We start from the raw sequence: 20,778 nt of genomic DNA, 5'->3' as shown, positions 1-20,778 counted from the left end.
CGTGTAGTAGGCAGCCTCGACGTGAATGATTCACTTCATGCAGGAAATGTTCCTCTAATGGTCAACAGGTGGCGCCTGATACTCAATTCCTTTTAAAGGATATGCACAAATTATTTACATCTATAGAGAAATATGCATTTTTGCAACTGAACTAAACTAAATACATATTTTGTTGATAAGCGGACACTTTGAAGTGAAGGAAATAACATATAATTCAAAAATAATTGAAACGGTGTCATTCATTGTGTGGCAGTTTCCATACAAAATATTAGGCTATAGAACAATTCATTTTTTTATGAATTCATAAAAAAAAAACAGTAATAACATTTTAATTGCAACTTCAACTTGAGTTCTTAATAAAAAATGACAAATATCTAATTTTCAAAAAATCATTTAAACCCTTTAAATGCTAATTTGATTCAATTATGTCACATTTTTTGTTCTGATAATTAATCAAAAATTAATTATTAATTTTGCTCTGATAATGCTCTGATAATTAATCAATAATCAAAGTTAGGGGTTTCAACTTCAGTTCTTAATAAAAAAATAACAAATATCTAATTTTCAAAACTCATTTAAACCCTTTAAATGCTAATTTGATTCAATTATGTCACATTTTCTGCTCTGATAATTAATAATCAATAATCAAAGTTAGGGGTTTCAACTTCAGTTCTTAATGAAAAATGACAAATATAACTTATTTTCAAAAATCATTTAAACCATTTAAATGCTAATTTGATTCAATTATGTCACATTTTTTGCTCTGATAATTAATAATCAATAATCAAAGTTAGGAGTTTTGGGCTCCATATCAAAGCTTAGACTTAGACTAATTTGATGTGTTCTGATGTTTAAAGTGCTCCTGAAAAAGGGACATGACGACATACAGCTGATAGTATAACACTTTTACAGATAAAATTAATAAAATTAAACTAAAAATTAAAAAAAAAAATGAAAATAAAAAAAAATAAAATTTTAAATTTGAAAAAAAAAATAAAATTAAACAAATTCAATGCAGAAAGTTTGAATTAAAAGTGTAAAATAGTGTATGTGTTAAATATATTTGCAATTTTGTTAACTGATGAAAAATGGAAAAATTTTCAAAATGAACTCCATAATTTTGCTGGCCTCTATATATATATATATATATATATATATATATATATATATATATATATATATATATATATATATATATATATATATATATATATATATATATATATATATATATATATATATATATATATATATATATATATATATATAGAAAGAGAGAGAGAGAGAGAGGCCAGCAAAATTATGGAGTTTATATATATATACATAAATTAGCCAAAATTATGGCAAAATTTATATATATATATATAGAGGCCAGCAAAATTATAGAGTTTATATATATACATAAATTTGTCAAAATTATGGCAAAATTTATGTATATATATATAGAGGCCAGCAAAATTATGGAGTTTATATATATATATATAAATTTGCCAAAATTATGGCAAAATTTTGAATATATATATATATAATTTTATTATATATAATAATATATAATAATTTTATATATATATATAGAGAGAGAGAGAGAGAGAAAGCGAGGCCAGGAAAATTATGGAGTTTTTTTGTTTTTTTATGTATGGGCTGCACGGTGCGCGAGTGGTTAGCGTGCTGGCCTCACAGCTAGGAGACCCGGGTTCAATTCCAACCTCGGCCATCTCTGTGTGGGAGTTTGCATGTTCTCCCTGTGCATGCGTGGGTTTTCTCTGGGTACTCCGGTTTCCTCCCACATTCCAAAAAAACATGCTAGGTTAATTAGCCACTCCAAATTGTCCATAGGTATGAATGTGAGTGTGAATGGTTGTTTGTCTATATGTGCCCTGTGATTGGCTGGCCACCAGTCCAGGGTGTAAGACAGCTGGGATAGGCTGATACATATATAGTATCAGAACTTTTCGAAGTTATTGAAACCAATTACGTTGACTTAATGTGGACGAGCACTCAAGACCGTTCGGATGCTGTGGAATAAAAAAATAATAATGATATGAATATATAGTACAGTATTAGTTTTGGTAGTTTATACTAGTACTTTGTAGTAGCGGTACCTTTTGCCTTCCTGCAGCAATGTGATAGCTTCATTGATGTGGTCCAAAGGCATCTTATGAGTTATGAACTCATCGATCTTCACCTTCTTATCCAGGTAGGCTCTTACCATCTCAGCCACACCATCCTTACCCTTAAAACCTGAGGAGCAAAAAAAATGTTTATATGGTATCAACCAGATGTGTTCCAGCTGTTCTACAGTAGACCGTGGACTAGTAGAAAGTGCATTAGGGCAAATGTACCTCCAAACACGGAGCCTTTCCACGTGCGCCCCGCAATGAGCTCACCGGGACGAACAGAAACATCGTACTTGTCGGTCCAACCGACAATCACGCTCACGCCCCAGCCTTGCAAACAGGACTCCAACGCATGGCGCTAGGAAACAACACACATGTTGTGGATCAGTACTTTAAATCCATTTTAACATTGATGGATTTGGGGGAAGTGTTTTTAGTTTTTCAGAATATGTCTAAGTCATTTTAGAAACATTTTTCCACCGAGGGCCACATACTGAAAAAATAATAATAATTAAAAAAAATGAGTGGATGCAAGGGCCACTTGGAAATTTTGTAAAAGGTAATTTTATATGCTAAGAAGTTATGAGAAATTTATTCGAAAAAGAATCTCCCAAAAAATTATTTTAGTCATTTTTATTTTTATTCTATTCCCCAAAAATTACAACTTTACAACAACTATTTATTTATTTATTTATTTATATGTATTTATTTATTTATTTATTTGTATTACTTTTATATATTTTTTTTCTTTTTTTATTTTTTCTTTTTTTCTTTTTTTCATTTATTATTTTTTATTACTTTATTTATTTTTTATGTTTTATTTTTTTATTTTTTATTTTTTATTTTTTATTTTTTACTTTTTATTTTTTTTATTATTTATTCATTTTTTTAAAAAAATTATTTGTTTATTTTTTATTTTTTATGTTTTATTATTTTTTATTTATTTTTTTTAATTTTTTAATTTTTTAATTTTTTAATTTTTTAATTTTTTAATTTTTTAATTTTTTAATTTTTATTTTTTATTTTTTATTTTTTATTTTTTATTTTTTCATTTTTTCATTTTTTATTTATATTTTGTTTTTCATAACACAATTTTTTTTCTACCCTCTGCTACTAAAATTACATTATTTATCCTGGTAATATTAGTTTATTCTTGTAAAATTGCGACCCTTTTTTTCTCATAAGAATACGACTTTTTTATCGCTTGATGTTTTGATTATTGTCATAAAATTACAACATTTTTTTTCCATTTTTGCCATTTTTTTTCTCCTTCGTAACTATGACTTATTCCCAAAACATTTCCTTTATTCTCGTGAAATTACTTCTTTTGCAAACAAATTTTCCAAAAATCACAAAGTTGTTCTTTTTTTTCATGGTACGACTTAAATTTTTTTTTTTGTAATATATATATTTTTTTGTAATATTTAAACTTTATGCTACTAAAATGATGTTGGGTTTTTTTCGTAATATTTAAACTTTATGCTACTAAAATGATGTTTTCCCACATAATATCATGTTATTTTAGTCATTTTTTCTCTCAAGATCAAATTTTTATTTTTATTTTTTATACAGTATTTTCTGGTCCAAGTGATATGGATTCTGAATAATAGGAGTTTCAATATTCTGATTTATGTTTTTTTTTTTAGGTTTGTCAATTTTTTTGCCTTTTTTCTGAAACATGCCTACAAAATAACGACTTCTGGACTACAAAACACAATGGCGTCATAGTGTGAGTCCTACCAATACAAATAGCCTATCAAAGGATTAATAAAGTAAACATTCCCAAATCCCTACCATGAGTTCCACATTCCCAACACACTCTATGGAGTAGTCGACTCCACCGTTGGTCATCTCAGCCAGCACTTGACTGATGGTTTTGCTGTGATCCTTCGGGTTGACAAAGTCCGTGGCTCCAAACTCCTTGGCCTTGTCAAACTTGGCCGCATTGATGTCAACCGCGATGATCCTCTTGGCACCGGAATATTTACAACCCATAATGGCGGCCAAGCCCACGGCACCCAGGCCAAACACGGCACACGTAGAACCCGGTTCTATCTGAAATAAAGAATACGTTATTTGGTAATGCTGGTAATGGTAATGGTAATGGTAATGGTAATGGTTTAATTTCATTTGAACATGCATCAGATTACAATTGAATGCATCCCATAATCAGTTCACAGTTCCACATGTCCAAAAGGAGTAGGAAGAAGCAAAGCTTATTAAATCCTACCCCTCCATCTGGTACTTTTACAATCAGTAACTGTTACATTTGTTCACTTCCTGCTTTCCTAATATAATTTAAGTTTTGTTGTTTTTTTAAATGTGTTTTTAATTTTTTTTAATGGTTAAATTTTATTTCAACATATAATGATACATATAATTTAAGTTTTTTTTATTTTATTTTTTTAATTATTTTTTTTAAATGTGGTTTTTATTTTTTTATTATTTTCTTTATTTTTTAATGGTTTAATTTCATTTGAACGTGCATCAGATTACAATTAAATGCATCCCATAATCAGTTCCCAGTTCCACATGTCCAAAAGGAGTAGGAAGAAGCAAAGCTTATTAAATCCTACCCCTCCATCTGGTACTTTTACAATCAGTAACTGTTACATTTGTTCACTTCCTGCTTTCCTAATATAATTTAAGTTTTGTTGTTTTTTTAAATGTGTTTTTAATTTTTTTTAATGGTTAAATTTTATTTCAACATATAATGATACATATAATTTAAGTTTTTTTTATTTTATTTTTTTAATTATTTTTTTTAAATGTGGTTTTTATTTTTTTATTATTTTCTTTATTTTTTAATGGTTTAATTTCATTTGAACGTGCATCAGATTACAATTAAATGCATCCCATAATCAGTTCCCAGTTCCACATGTCCAAAAGGAGTAGGAAGAAGCAAAGCTTATTAAATCCTACCCCTCCATCTGGTACTTTTACAATCAGTAACTGTTACATTTGTTCACTTCCTGCTTTCCTAATATAATTTAAGTTTTTTTTAATGTGTTTTTAATTTTTTTTATTAAATTTTTTTAATGGTTTAATTTTATTTCAACATATAATGATACATATAATTTAAGTTTTTTTATTTTTTTTTAAATGTGTTTTTTAATTTTTTTTTTACATTTTTTTAATGGTTTAATTTCATTTGAACATGCATCAGATTACAATTGAATGCATCCCATAATCAGTTCCCAGTTCCACATGTCCAAAAGGAGTAGGAAGAAGCAAAGCTTATTAAATCCTACCCCTCCATCTGGTACTTTTACAATCAGTAACTGTTACATTTGTTCACTTCCTGCTTTCCTAATATAATTTAAGTTTTGTTGTTTTTTTAAATGTGTTTTTAATTTTTTTTAATGGTTAAATTTTATTTCAACATATAATGATACATATAATTTAAGTTTTTTTTATTTTATTTTTTTAATTATTTTTTTTAAATGTGGTTTTTATTTTTTTATTATTTTCTTTATTTTTTAATGGTTTAATTTCATTTGAACGTGCATCAGATTACAATTAAATGCATCCCATAATCAGTTCCCAGTTCCACATGTCCAAAAGGAGTAGGAAGAAGCAAAGCTTATTAAATCCTACCCCTCCATCTGGTACTTTTACAATCAGTAACTGTTACATTTGTTCACTTCCTGCTTTCCTAATATAATTTAAGTTTTTTTTAATGTGTTTTTAATTTTTTTTATTAAATTTTTTTAATGGTTTAATTTTATTTCAACATATAATGATACATATAATTTAAGTTTTTTTATTTTTTTTTAAATGTGTTTTTTAATTTTTTTTTTACATTTTTTTAATGGTTTAATTTCATTTGAACATGCATCAGATTACAATTGAATGCATCCCATAATCAGTTCCCAGTTCCACATGTCCAAAAGGAGTAGGAAGAAGCAAAGCTTATTAAATCCTACCCCTCCATCTGGTACTTTTACAATCAGTAACTGTTACATTTGTTCACTTCCTGCGTTCCAAACATCAACTGCTTGTATTGGGGAAATTATATATAGTGTTGTACTTTTATTAGCACTACCAGATGAATTTTGAACTACAGTTCCCTTACCTTAGCATCATTGACTGCGGCTCCAAATCCCGTGCAAATCCCGCAGCCGAGGAGACAGACTTTATCCAAAGGAGCGTCAGGGTGAATCTTGGCGAGAGCGATCTGATTGACCACGCTGTACTCCGAGAAGGTACTGATTCCCATAAACTGCAGCAACTTCTTTCCCTTGCAGTTTAGTTTGGAGGCAGGAGCTTGAGTCACATTGTGAGGAACAATATCCCTAAAATGGGGGTGAGAGGCAGGGTAGATGTGGTACTGGTATCTGGTACTGGTGTACTGGTACTGGTACTGGTACTGGTACTGGTACTTGTATCTGGTACTGGTACTGGTCGCCACACAAACAGCATGATTTATTGAGAATTATTATATATTTTTATAATATATTAATTATATTTTAATATATAAATATTATACATATTTGTTATATATAATATTATATATATATATATATATATATATATATATATATATATATATATATATATAATATTATAATAATATTATATATAATATTATTAAGATTATAAAGACTTTTTCCGCAACCTAATATTCTCATTAGATTACAACAACTAAATATTTGAACTTGAATATAAATATTTGGACTTGATAATATAATATAATATAATATAATATAATATAATATAATATAATATAATATAATATATTTTTTTAAATAAATAAATAAATAAAATAATGAGTGGATGCAAGGGCCACTTGGAAATTTTGTAAATTTTTACGCTAAGAAGTTATGAGAAGTTTCTTCTAAAAAGAATCTCCCCAAAAATTATTTTTGTAATTTTTATTTTTATTCTAGTCCCCGAAAAATTACAACTTTACTATTTTTGTTTTTCATAACATAATATATATAATAATATATATAATAATATATATAAAAATATATATAATTATATATATTTACATAATTATATATATTGGGGGCATTGAGCGTAACAGTGACTATAGGGGTGCTATTTCATGTCTGGAGGGCTCTAATAATGTGAAAAAAACATATTTAAAAAGTCATAAACTGCTTTAGCTATACAAATATTCCATTTATAAATAAGGAATCTGTATTTAAAAAGTCATAAACTGCTTTAGCTATACAAATATTCCATTCATAAATAAAGAATTGTACATAGTCGAATTAAACAGGTACTACTCTACAACATATTCAGCAGGTGAACCTAATGGTGTGGCCGGAGAGTGAGTGCATTCCTGTATCATTAAAGGTCTTTAACGTTAATGACCCTCCAGCTGACGTGGGTGGGGGGTGGGGGGGTAAAAGCAGGTAGAAGGTTGATGCTGTTAAAGGTGCTCACCAGGCTTTCTCACACTGGTTGGTCTTTGGACTCTTACAGAAGCGACACTCTCTGCACTGGGAGATGATGAGGGGGATCACCTTGTCACCTAAAACAGTCATCAGTGATATAATAATCATTATTATATTATTAATTAGCCTATTATTATTACTATCATCATTATTCTTCTTGTCATTATTAGTAGCAGGCTAGTATTAGCCTGCTTTTGTCCTATCATATGAAATTTGTTAGAGATTTTTTTGTACAAAAAATCAATATATTTTTTTTAAATCAATAAAAAATATCAAATTATTTAGGGGGGCTTATGAACATTTTAGGGGGCTTCAGCCATTATTATTACTATCATCATTATTCTTCTTCTGATTAGCTTGCTTATTGGCTTGCTTATTAGCCTGCTTTTGCCCTATTATATGAAATTTGTTAGAGGTTTTATGTACAAAAGAAAATCAAAAAAAATTTTTTTTAAATCAATAAAAAATATCAAATTATTTAGGGGGGCTTATGAACATTTTAGGGGGACTTCAGCCATTATTATTACTATCATCATTATTCTTCTTCTGATTAGCTTGCTTATTGGCTTGCTTATTAGCCTGCTTTTGTCCTATCATATGAAATTTGTTAGAGATTTTTTTGTACAAAAATATCAATAATGTTTTTTTAATCAATAAAAAATATCAAATTATTTAGGGAGGGTTATGAACATTTTAGGGGGGCTTCAGCCATTATTATTACTATCATCATTATTCTTCTTATGATTGGCCTGCTTATTAGCCTGCTTTTGCCCTATTATATGAAATTTGTTAGAGATTTTATGTACAAAAAAAAATCAAAAAAAAATTTTTTTTAATCAATAAAAAATATCAAATTATTTAGCGGGGCTTATGAACATTTTAGGGGTGCTTCAGCCATTATTATTACTATCATCATTATTCTTCTTCTGATTAGCCTTCTTTTGCCCTATTATATGAAATTTGTCAGAATTTTTTTTGTACAAAAAAATCAATATATATATTTTTAATCAATAAAAAAATATCAAATTATTTAGGGGGGCTAATGAACATTTTAGGGGGACTTCAGCCATTATTATTACTATCATCATTATTATTATTCTGATTCGCTAGCTTATTGGCCTGCTTATTAGCCTGCTTTTGCCTTATTATATGAAATTTGTCAGAATTTTTTTTGTACAAAAAAAATATATCAATAAAAAAATATCAATTTATTTAGGGGGGCTTATGAACATTTTATGGGGACCTCAGCCAGTATTATTATTATCATTATTCTTCTTCTGATTAGCTTGCTTATTGGCCTGCTTATTGACCTGCTTTTGCTCTATTATATAAAATTTGTGATAACATTTAAAAAATTTTTTTGTAAAAAAAAAAAATATATATATCTAAACCTGGTTGAAATTCGGTGACTCCGGGACCAACGCTCTCCACAATGCCTGCTCCTTCATGGCCAAGGACCATCGGGAAGAGCTCCATATTGTCGGTCTCATACAGGTAGAAGAGGTCGGTGCGGCAGAGACCGGTCGCCACAATCTGCTCCGATGAAAAGGATTTTACATTTGATTAAAAAGCAATAACAATTAAAATTTTAGATTTTTTTTGTAAAAAAACAAAATTAAAAAAATCTATTAAAAAACAAAAGGATTTTACATTTGATTAAAAAGCAATAACGTTTAAAATGTTTGATTAAAAAAAAAACTAAAAAACTCTATAAAAAAATTAAAAGGATTTTACATTTCATTAAAAAGCAATAATGTTTAAAATTTTAGATTTTTTGCAACAAAATAAAAAAAATCTATAAAAAATTAAAAGGATTTTACATTTGATTAAAAAGCAATAATGTTTAAAATGTTAGAAAAAAAATAAAAATAAAAAATCTATAAAAAAAAATCTACAAAAAATCTACAAAAACTCTACGTGGAAAGTAGCGTACAAGATTCATAGTATTTATTTCCACCAAGTGCAAAAGGACAAAGTAGAGATATGTCTTTTAACCATTGTTTGTTTGTTAGCACAATTTTTGGATGAACACACTTTCAACGGTTAATAATAATAAATAATAAAATGTATATGAATTCCACATTGAATACAGAACACTTCTCAATGTCTCACCTTGACGCGGACCTCGTTAGCTTGCGGTGGTTCCACCTCAATCTCCTCAATCACCAGAGGCTTTTTTGGCTCCCAGGCCACTGCTGCCTTGCACTTGATCACCTTTACAACAACAACAACAAATCCACTAAACTCTCTAGCAGATATATTTGGTAGGACTGATTTAGATGGAGCTGCACGGTGGATGAGTGGTTAGCGTTCAGGCATCACAGCTAGGAGACCCGAGTTCAATTCCATCCTCGGTTCCACATCTCTGTGTGGAGTTTGCATGGGTTTTCTCCGGGTACTCCGGTTTCCTCCCACATTCCAAAAACATGCTAGGTTAATTAGCGACTGCAAATTTTCCATAGGTGTGAATGTGAGTGTGAATGGTTGTTTGAGGCCGCGTGGTGGAGGGTTTTTTCTGTGGGTTTTTGGTTGGCCGACCACTCTTGGGAAGGTTCACCAACGTTCCATGTTTTTGCCAATTTTGGATAATTACTCTCACTGTGGTTGGCTGGAGTCCCAAAGCTTTGGAAAATGCTTTAAATGCTTTATAACCAATTCCAGACTGATAACTCTGAATTAATCTCAGTTAACTTATATGGAGGGTGGTTAGCACGCAGGCCACACAGCTAGGAGACCCGAGTTCAATTCCACACTCGGCCATCTCTGTGTGGAATTTGCGTGGGTTTTCTCCGGGTACTCCGGTGTCTTCCCACATTCTTCCCACAAGACAGCTTTTGATGACCCTCGTGAGGATAAGCGGTAGAAAATGAATGAACATTATTCCAACAGTAAAATATGGTGGTGGTAGTGTGATGGTCTGGGACTGTTTTGCTGCATCAGGACCTGGAAGACTCACTGTCATAAATGAAACCATGACTTATTGTTAATATGCAAATATGGGCTGCATGGCGGATGAGTGGTTAGCGCGCGGATCTCACAGCTAGGAGACCAGGGTTCGATTCCACCCTCGGCTATCTCTGTGTGGAGTTTGCATGTTCTCCCCGGGTTTTCTCTGGGTACTCCGGTTTCCTCCAACATTCCAAAAATAATTTAAATGGAAGCTGCACGGTGGATTAGTGGTTAGCGCGCCGGCCAAATCAATCATTGATTAGCGGCCAAGATAATTAAATGATGTACTGTATGGACGCAAGCTAGCAAATACACTTAAACTGATATCACGGGTTCAAAGGTGGCACAGGGAAAAGAAATGGGACAGGTTTTGTCCTTTTACATAACAAGAGTACAATAAAAAAAGTACACTCGTAGTACTACTTGCGCTTGAGTAGTGTGATGAAGTATTAAACACGGCACGTACTGGAGAAGCATTCCAACTTTAATCCCAGAAGACTCCAACCTTAAAGCTCATACGCGCTATATTAAATATTCATGCCATACATTATCACGAACGACACCCCAGAGAATCCGAGTGGGTTTACGGTATTTTTTTCACTTTCACTTTCCACGACTAAGTCACTTACCTTACCGGCTGTGGCCATTTTCACCGGAATGTTGTTTTCAGGAAGGTGGTAGGGAGGAGACGTGTGGAACAAGGCTGCAGCTGCTGGCTGAGCTCGTGGAGGAAATCCTTGACTTTTTTATCATCGGTTTATAACAACACAATGGGCGTCGCTTCACACTCTGGTGGGGGGAAAAAAAAAAGTGGAGCATAAGTGGCTTACGACTACGGAGTCCAATTTCTTGGAACAGAAATTACATTTTGGGAGAAGTGATAATTTATGTGGGAAAAAATGTACTTTTGACACATAAGTGAACAGTTTTGAGAGATATAGGAGCATCTGTAGATGAACCGTAGTGTTGTGCAGGCAATTCGGTCTGTGAAACGTTTGCAGCATTTATCGAAATGCTGGATTTTCAACTGTATTAAGAATCTGTGGCTGCACGGTGGATGAGTGGTTACTGTGCAGGCCACAGATTCTTAATACAGTTGAAAATCCAGCATTTCGAGAAATGCTGCAAACGTTTCACAGACCAAATTGCCTGCACAACACTACGGTTCATCTACAGATGCAATTCGGTCTGTGAAACGTTTGCAGCATTTCTCGAAATGCTGGATTTTCAACTGTATTAAGAATCTGTGGCCTGCACAGTAACCACTCATCCACCGTGCAGCCACAGATTCTGGCCTGCACAGTAACCACTCATCCACCGTGCAGCCACAGATTCTTAATACAGTTGAAAATCCAGCATTTCGAGAAATGCTGCAAACGTTTCACAGACCGAATTGCCTGTGAGAAAATTCCACATTCCACAAACACCAATTCCACAACCTGACACCATGACATATTTTTTTCAGATGGCCGAGGGTGGAATCGAACTCGGGTGTCCTTGCTGTGTGGCCTGCAGATGAACCGTAGTGCTGTGCAGGAAATTCGGTCTGTGAAACATTTGCAGCATTTCCCGAAATGATGGATTTTCAACTGTATTAAGAATCTGTGGCCTGCACAGTAACCACTCATCCACCGTGCAGCCACAGATTCTTAATACAGTTGAAAATCCAGCATTTCGAGAAATGCTGCAAACGTTTCACAGACCGAATTGCCTGCACAACACTACGATACGATATGTATTAAGAATCTGTGGCCTGCACAGTAACCACTCATCCACCGTGCAGCCACAGATTCTTAATACAGTTGAAAATCCAGCATTTCGAGAAATGCTGCAAACGTTTCACAGACCGAATTGCCTGCACAACACTATGATACGATATGTATTAAGAATCTGTGGCCTGCACAGTAACCACTCAACCACCGTGCAGCCACAGATTCTTAATACAGTTGAAAATCCAGCATTTCGAGAAATGCTGCAAACGTTTCACAGACCGAGTTGCCTGCACAACACTACGATACGATATGTATTAAGAATCTGTGGCCTGCACAGTAACCACTCATCCACCGTGCAGCCACAGATTCTTAATACAGTTGAAAATCCAGCATTTCGAGAAATGCTGCAAACGTTTCACAGACCGAATTGCCTGCACAACACTACGATACGATATGTATTAAGAATCTGTGGCCTGCACAGTAACCACTCATCCACCGTGCAGCCACAGATTCTTAATACAGTTGAAAATCCAGCATTTCGAGAAATGCTGCAAACGTTTCACAGACCGAATTGCCTGCACAACACTACGATACGATATGTATTAAGAATCTGTGGCCTGCACAGTAACCACTCAACCACCGTGCAGCCACAGATTCTTAATACAGTTGAAAATCCAGCATTTCGAGAAATGCTGCAAACATTTCACAGACCGAGTTGCCTGCACAACACTACGATACGATATGTATTAAGAATCTGTGGCCTGCACAGTAACCACTCATCCACCGTGCAGCCACAGATTCTTAATACAGTTGAAAATCCAGCATTTCGAGAAATGCTGCAAACGTTTCACAGACCGAATTGCCTGCACAACACTACGATACGATATGTATTAAGAATCTGTGGCCTGCACAGTAACCACTCATCCACCGTGCAGCCACAGATTCTTAATACAGTCAAAATCCAGCATTTCGAGAAATGCTGCAAACGTTTCACAGACCGAATTGCCTGCACAACACTACGATACGATATGTATTAAGAATCTGTGGCCTGCACAGTAACCACTCAACCACCGTGCAGCCACAGATTCTTAATACAGTTGAAAATCCAGCATTTCGAGAAATGCTGCAAACGTTTCACAGACCGAATTGCCTGCACAACACTACGATACGGTATGTATTAAGAATCTGTGGCCTGCACAGTAACCACTCATCCACCGTGCAGCCACAGATTCTTAATACAGTTGAAAATCCAGCATTTCGAGAAATGCTGCAAACGTTTCACAGACCGAATTGCCTGCACAACACTACGATACGATATGTATTAAGAATCTGTGGCCTGCACAGTAACCACTCATCCACCGTGCAGCCACAGATACTTAATACAGTTGAAAATCCAGCATTTCGAGAAATGCTGCAAACGTTTCACAGACCGAATTGCCTGCACAACACTACGATACGATATGTATTAAGAATCTGTGGCCTGCACAGTAACCACTCATCCACCGTGCAGCCACAGATTCTTAATACAGTTGAAAATCCAGCATTTCGAGAAATGCTGCAAACGTTTCACAGACCGAATTGCCTGTGAGAAAATTCCACATTCCACAAACACCAATTCCACAACCTGACACCATGACATATTTTTTTCAGATGGCCGAGGGTGGAATCGAACTCGGGTGTCCTTGCTGTGTGGCCTGCAGATGAACCGTAGTGCTGTGCAGGAAATTCGGTCTGTGAAACATTTGCAGCATTTCCCGAAATGATGGATTTTCAACTGTATTAAGAATCTGTGGCCTGCACAGTAACCACTCATCCACCGTGCAGCCACAGATTCTTAATACAGTTGAAAATCCAGCATTTCGAGAAATGCTGCAAACGTTTCACAGACCGAATTGCCTGCACAACACTACGATACGATATGTATTAAGAATCTGTGGCCTGCACAGTAACCACTCATCCACCGTGCAGCCACAGATTCTTAATACAGTTGAAAATCCAGCATTTCGAGAAATGCTGCAAACGTTTCACAGACCGAATTGCCTGCACAACACTACGATACGATATGTATTAAGAATCTGTGGCCTGCCCAGTAACCACTCATCCACCGTGCAGCCACAGATTCTTAATACAGTTGAAAATCCAGCATTTCGAGAAATGCTGCAAACGTTTCACAGACCGAATTGCCTGCACAACACTACGATACGATATGTATTAAGAATCTGTGGCCTGCACAGTAACCACTCATCCACCGTGCAGCCACAGATTCTTAATACAGTTGAAAATCCAGCATTTCGAGAAATGCTGCAAACGTTTCACAGACCGAATTGCCTGCACAACACTACGATACGATATGTATTAAGAATCTGTGGCCTGCACAGTAACCACTCATCCACCGTGCAGCCACAGATTCTTAATACAGTTGAAAATCCACCATTTCGAGAAATGCTGCAAATGTTTCACAGACCGAATTGCCTGCACAACACTACGATACGATATGTATTAAGAATCTGTGGCCTGCACAGTAACCACTCATCCACCGTGCAGCCACAGATTCTTAATACAGTTGAAAATCCAGCATTTCGAGAAATGCTGCAAACGTTTCACAGACCGAATTGCCTGCACAACACTACGATACGATATGTATTAAGAAACTGTGGCCTGCACACTAACCACTAGACCAACGTGCAGCCACAGATTCTTAATACAGGTGAAAATCCAGCATTTCGAGAAATGCTGCTAACGTTTCACAGACCGAATTGCCTGTGAGAAAATTCCACATTCCACAAACCCACATATGCACAGGGAGAACATGCAGATGGCCGAGGGTGGAATCGAACCCGGGTCTCTGAGATGTGTGGCCTACACACCAACCGCTCATCAGCCGTGCAGCCACAGATTCTTAATACAGTTGAAAATCCAGCATTTCGAGAAACGCTGCAAACATTTCACCGAATTGCCTGCACAACACTACAGCAAGGACACCCGAGTTCAATTCCACCCTCGGCCATCTGAAAAAAAATAAAATATGTCACGGTGTCAGGTTGTGGAATTGGTGTTTGTGGAATTTTCTCACAGGAAATTCGGTCTGTGAAACATTTGCAGCATTTCTCGAAATGCTGGATTTTTACTTGTATTAAGAATCTGTGGCTGCATGGTGATCGAGTGGTTAGTGTGCAGGCCACACAGCAAGGACACCCAAGTTCGATTCCACCCTCGGCCATCTGAAAACAATATGTCACGGTGTCAGGTTGTGGAATTGGTGTTTGTGGAATTTTCTCACAGGAAATTCGGTCTGTGAAACATTTGCAGCATTTCTCGAAATGCTGGATTTTTACTTGTATTAAGAATCTGTGGCTGCATGGTGATCGAGTGGTTAGTGTGCAGGCCACACAGCAAGGACACCCAAGTTCGATTCCACCCTCGGCCATCTGAAAACAATATGTCACGGTGTCAGGTTGTGGAATTGGTGTTTGTGGAATTTTCTCACAGGCAATTCGGTCTGTGAAACGTTTGCAGCATTTCTCGAAATGCTGGATTTTCAACTGTATTAAGAATCTGTGGCTGCACGGTGGTCGAGTGGTTAGTGTGAAGGCCACACAGCAAGGACACCCGAGTTTGATTGTTCTCCCTGTTCTCCCACTCTTGGGAAGGTTCACTAATGTTCTGTGTTTTTGCCAATTTTGGATAATGGCTCTCACTGTGGTTGGCTAGAGTCCCAAAATTTGGAAAATGCTTTATAACCATTTCCTGAATGATAATTCTCAATTAATCTCAGTTACCTTATATTTTAACAGGAAGTGCAATCACTTTTGCATGCGTGGGTTTTCTCCGGGTACTCCGGTTTCCTCCCACATTCCAAAAAAACATGCTAGGTTAATTAGCGACTCCAAATTGTCCATAGGTATGAATGTGAGTGTGAATGGTTGTTTGTCTATATGTGCCCTGTGATTGGCTCCGTTCTGCTCCGTTTGCCACAAATCTGCGACTGGAGCTAATCAAACTTAACCTACCCAACATGGGGGAGGAAGCAGGAATGGCTTCCCACACATTCATGCATAGTAATAACTCAGGAATGTATTTGGAAGAGATCTTATTTCCTCCCATCCCTTTGCATCTGGCGGAGCCTCAATTGTCTGTTTTGTTCTGTACTGACATCTGCTGGCAAATGATGGAAATGATTGTTTCCTCTAAGCGTCATCAAGCATGATGAGGAATTACTACTTCTTCATGTTGTTAATCTCTTGCCTCAACTCACTCAATTGTTATGCCATCATCTCCTATTATGCACGTCATCGATCATAATATAATCCACTATGATATCACAACATCAATAAAACATCACCTTGTTAGCCTTAAAAAACAATACATCATAAAAAGCAAACAGCCTCAGAGAAACGACTAATAGTTTGGGGAAGGGATATACACATGTGGTGGCCAATCACAGGGCACATATAGACAAACAACCATTCACACTCACATTCATACCTATGGACAATTTGGAGTCGCTAATTAACCTAGCATGTTTTTGGAATGTGGGAGGAAACCGGAGTACCCGAATAAAAAACCCACGCATGCACAGGGAGAACATGCAAACTCCACACAGAAATGGCAGAGGGTGGAATTGAACCCTGGTCTCCTAACTGTGAGGTCTGTGCACTAACCACTCGTCCGCCGTGCAGCCCATATTTGCATATTAACAATAATTCATGGTTCCATTTATCACAGTGAGTCTTCCAGGTCCTGATGCAGCAAAACAGTCCCAGACCATCACACTACCACCACCATATTTTACTGTTGGAATAATGTTCATTCATTTTCTACCGCTTATCCTCACGACGGTCGTCACCAGCTGTCTTGTGGGAGGAAACCGGAGTACCCGGAGAAAACCCACGCAAACTCCACACAGAGATGGCCGAGAGTGGAATTGAACTCGGGTCTCCTAGCTGTGTGGCCTATGTGCTAAGCACTCCACCACCGTGCAGTCTCCATCTAAATCATTCATTCATTCATTTTCTGCCGCTTTTCCTCACAAGGGTCGCGGGGGGTGCTGGAGCCTATCCCAGCTGTCTTCGGGCGAGAGGCGGGGTACACCCTGGACTGGTGGCCAGCCAATCACAGGGCACATATAGACAAACAACCATTCACACTCACATTCATACCTATGGACAATTTGGAGTCGCTAATTAACCTAGCATGTTTTTGGAATGTGGGAGGAAACCGGAGTACCCGGAGAAAACCCACGCATGCACGGGGAGAACATGCAAACTCCACACAGAGATGGCCGAGGGTGGGGATTGAACCCTGGTCTCCTAGCTGTGAGGTCTGCGCGCTAACCACTAGACCGCCGTGCCGCCCTAAATCATTCTAAATCATTCGTTCATTATCATCATGAGGGTCGCGGGGGGTGCTGGAGCTGGCCGAGGGTGGAATTGAACTCGGGTCTCCTAGCTGTGTGGCCTGCGTACCTAACCACCCTCCATATAAGTTAACTGAGATTAATTCAGAGTTATCAGTCTGGAAATGGTTATAAAGCATTTTCCAAAGCTTTGGGACTCCAGCCAACCACAGTGAGAGCCATTAGCCAAAATTGGCAATTTATTTATGATAAATTATTTAATGATTTCAGATCATGAAACAAATTTAAGGTGACCACAAAATGCTGTTTAACATGAATCTTTTTATTATTAACGGAGCTCCTAGTGACGTTTCTTACATTCCTCGAGCGCCATTTGGATCTTGATGTACTCCCGACGTGTTACAAGAACTTGATTCTTGTCATGGGTCTTCTCCAGCTGGTCTAGGTTCCCGATCATTACCGTGACCTGTGCAATAAAGGAGGCATTTTTTCCCCACAGATTCAAATATTTCGCTTTGACATGGTAGACCATCGGTTTCAAACACACGGCCCGCGGGCCAAATGTGGCACGCAGGACACTAATTTGAGGCCCCCGCCTTGATATGAAAGTTTAATGTTAGTGCGGCCCGCGCAAGTTTGATATGGATGCTGTATGGTATCATGTACACAGAAAAAATTATTACGTTTGATTAATGTTCATGTTAAAGGTTAAATAATATCCAATATCACTTTTTATAATTAACATTTATAATTAATCATCATTTGCAAATAATATGTCAATAGCCATGAATATATGGACCCAAATATTCCAATCGCATTTGCTTTATTTGCTCAAACGGAAAGAATTGAATCTAAACCCTTTATACCAGGGGTCTCAAACATGCGGCCCGCGGGCCAAATGTGGCCCGCAGGACACTACTTTGAGGCCCCCGCTTTGATATGAAAGTTTAATGTTAGTTTGATATGGATGCTGTATGGTATCATGTACCCAGAAAAAAATTATTACGTTTGATTAATGTTCATGTTAAAGGTTAAATAACTGTTAATAGTTATCCTCCCTATCCGTGTGGAAGTGGTAAGTTTTTGGCTATTTAAGTTGAAAGGAAATAACTTGAAGGCTACCGTTTAGGTCGCTAGCTAAAAAAAATAATTTGTCTACCCACCAACTATATGTGGTTTATTAAGTTTTTATTATTTGCCGTTTTATTATTATTATTTTATTTATTTATTTAGTACTTTTTTCTTTATTCTTGATTTTTTTTATTTATTTTTCATCTTATTTTGTGCAGAAAAATAAAAATTAAGATATTTGAGAACAGTGGAATGTTTTCTCAGAGCTTTTATTGTAGAAAATCGGACTTCAAACTAAATTTCAAGACTGAATGAACGAAAAACTGGCAATACGGAGTTATTCCGACAAGTGAAAGAAAAACTCATGGATGTCGGTAATCACGTGATGTTGATGTTTACGTTTTACTGGGCATGCCCTATTGACTATTCTGGTTGATTTTCACAAACGCATGTAGACAAGAGATTGGAATATTCCTTTCTATGGATACTATTGTTTTTCCCGAAAAGGTCATTGGGAAAGAGAAAAAGTGGTGATGTAAAAACGTGGCTACTGTGGAGTGTCTGTGGTGTAAAGACTAGCATAGCAATGTAATATTGGTCCGTGTGGCAACACCTACCTTGTTCCTCCGATAGACTTATTGATGCACGTGTGAGGTCGTGGTGACATTTTGGAACATTTTTGGTTTAGTGGTGTGTGCCACAAGATTTTTCCGATGTAAAAAAAAAACGTGCCGTGGCTCAAAAAAGGTGGAATTGCAGTCAATCTGGGTGTACATGTCAGTCCACATTTGGGGACTTACCTCTTGGTGAAGAGACTCAAAGACAGCGGTGGAGTTTTTCATGGAACGCTGAAGTTCTTTAATCAGAGCCTCCACTTGTTTAATCTTCACCTCCAGAACCTCCAAGGTCGCGTCATTGCTGCTATCGGGTTTCTTCTCCAATATCTCGATTTCCGTTGTCAACTCCGTAATCTTTTCTGCGTATTTTGCCATCTTACTCTCATAGTCTTCCATCTGAAATCGAGTAAAATCAGTCATTAAATATTATTTATCTGTACATACTTCGCTTCTAATCGATTACCTTTCTTGTTTCCGTCTCCAACTTGATGGAGATCTGCTCAGCTGTCTCGTCCACCGTTGCTAGATCTTTCAGAGGGAAGGTAGAACTCGGCAAGAAGGCATCACAGCCGCAGGAGTCCGTACCGTCGTTTCCTGCCATCATGTCAGCATCCAGTTCACTAAAGGGGCTCAAACGCTAAAAAAAAAACGAGATTAAATGTGGTTCAAGATGTAAACATGAAGAAAAACGATAATTTGAGTCATAAACGTACCCCCAAGGTCAGCGTGGAGGTCAGCAGAGCGAAGAAATAAAGTGTGTCAATCATTCTGTCAGGCACTTAGGTCTTCGGTTACACAAGCGGTGGATGCTGATGAGCTTATATATGAGCTGATTTAGCCCTTCTCAAAGTCTTGCAGGATGTCACACCTGTCCTTGTTCACAGCATTGTTTGCTCAAACAATGCTATCTTCTAATGCAAACAGGAAGTTCATCTACGGATATGCATACCGATGGTTGGGTGTATGCAACACCTGCTTGGCTTCCCATTGTATGTACGGCTTTGGAATTTGATTGACATAAACTCGGAACTGGGCTGCACGGCGGTCGAGTGGTTAGCGCGTAGGCCTCACCTAGCTAGGAGACCAGGGTTTAATTCCACCCTCTGCCGTCTCTGTGTGGAGTTTGCATGTTCTCCCCGTGCATGCGTGGGTTTTCTCCGGGTACTCCGGTTTCCTCCCACATTCCAAAAACATGCTAGGTTAATTAGCGACTCCAAATGTTAACGGACAGCATTTCACTAAAATCCGTACAAGTATACTGTATGTCAAAAAACATGAAGCCGTATTTGTGGAAAACACGTTTTACTCAGTTGCACAGCGGTCGAGTGGTTAGCACGCAGGCCTCACAGCTGAAAGACTGGAGTTCAATTCCACATGTTCTCCCCGTGCATGCGTGGGTTTACTTACAGGTACTCCGGCTTACTCCTAAATCCCCCCCAAAAAAACATGCTAGGTTAATTAGCGACTCCAAATTGTCCATAGGTATGAATGTGAGTGTGAATGGTTGTTTGTCTATATGTATGTGCCCTGTGATTGGCTGGCCGCCAGTCC

The 20,778-nt window shown here is 36.4% G+C and overlaps 1 protein-coding gene across 1 annotated transcript; it reads right to left on the bottom strand.

Moving 5' to 3' along the window:
* Nucleotides 1-1,374: 1,374 nt before the first annotated feature.
* LOC131140430 (alcohol dehydrogenase 1-like) lies at nucleotides 1,375-11,254 on the bottom strand. The gene is made up of 9 exons (XM_058090856.1): nucleotides 11,101-11,254; nucleotides 9,635-9,736; nucleotides 8,914-9,055; nucleotides 7,512-7,599; nucleotides 6,193-6,412; nucleotides 3,912-4,172; nucleotides 2,343-2,475; nucleotides 2,103-2,241; nucleotides 1,375-2,015 (listed from the first exon to the last, which is right to left on the bottom strand). The coding sequence occupies exons 1-9, from the start codon at nucleotides 11,116-11,118 to the stop codon at nucleotides 1,982-1,984; spliced, it is 1,137 nt and encodes a 378-aa protein (XP_057946839.1). The 5' UTR covers nucleotides 11,119-11,254; the 3' UTR covers nucleotides 1,375-1,981.
* Between the last annotated feature and the right edge of the window lie 9,524 nt (nucleotides 11,255-20,778).

The sequence above is a fragment of the Doryrhamphus excisus genome, chromosome 13, assembly GCF_030265055.1.
Source record: "Doryrhamphus excisus isolate RoL2022-K1 chromosome 13, RoL_Dexc_1.0, whole genome shotgun sequence".
Classification (NCBI taxonomy): domain Eukaryota; kingdom Metazoa; phylum Chordata; class Actinopteri; order Syngnathiformes; family Syngnathidae; genus Doryrhamphus; species Doryrhamphus excisus.
The sequence above is the reverse complement of the archived record's forward strand: the minus strand, read 5'-3'. Positions and strand labels throughout refer to the sequence as shown.

Excerpts from the sequence above, each read along its gene's own strand:
- LOC131140430 (XM_058090856.1), bottom strand. Across the intron at positions 6,413-7,511 it reads AACCAGTGTGAGAAAGCCTG|GGATATTGTTCCTCACAATG; the intron begins GTGAGCACCTTT and ends CCCCCATTTTAG. Across the intron at positions 4,173-6,192 it reads CCGCAGTCAATGATGCTAAG|ATAGAACCGGGTTCTACGTG; the intron begins GTAAGGGAACTG and ends TCTTTATTTCAG.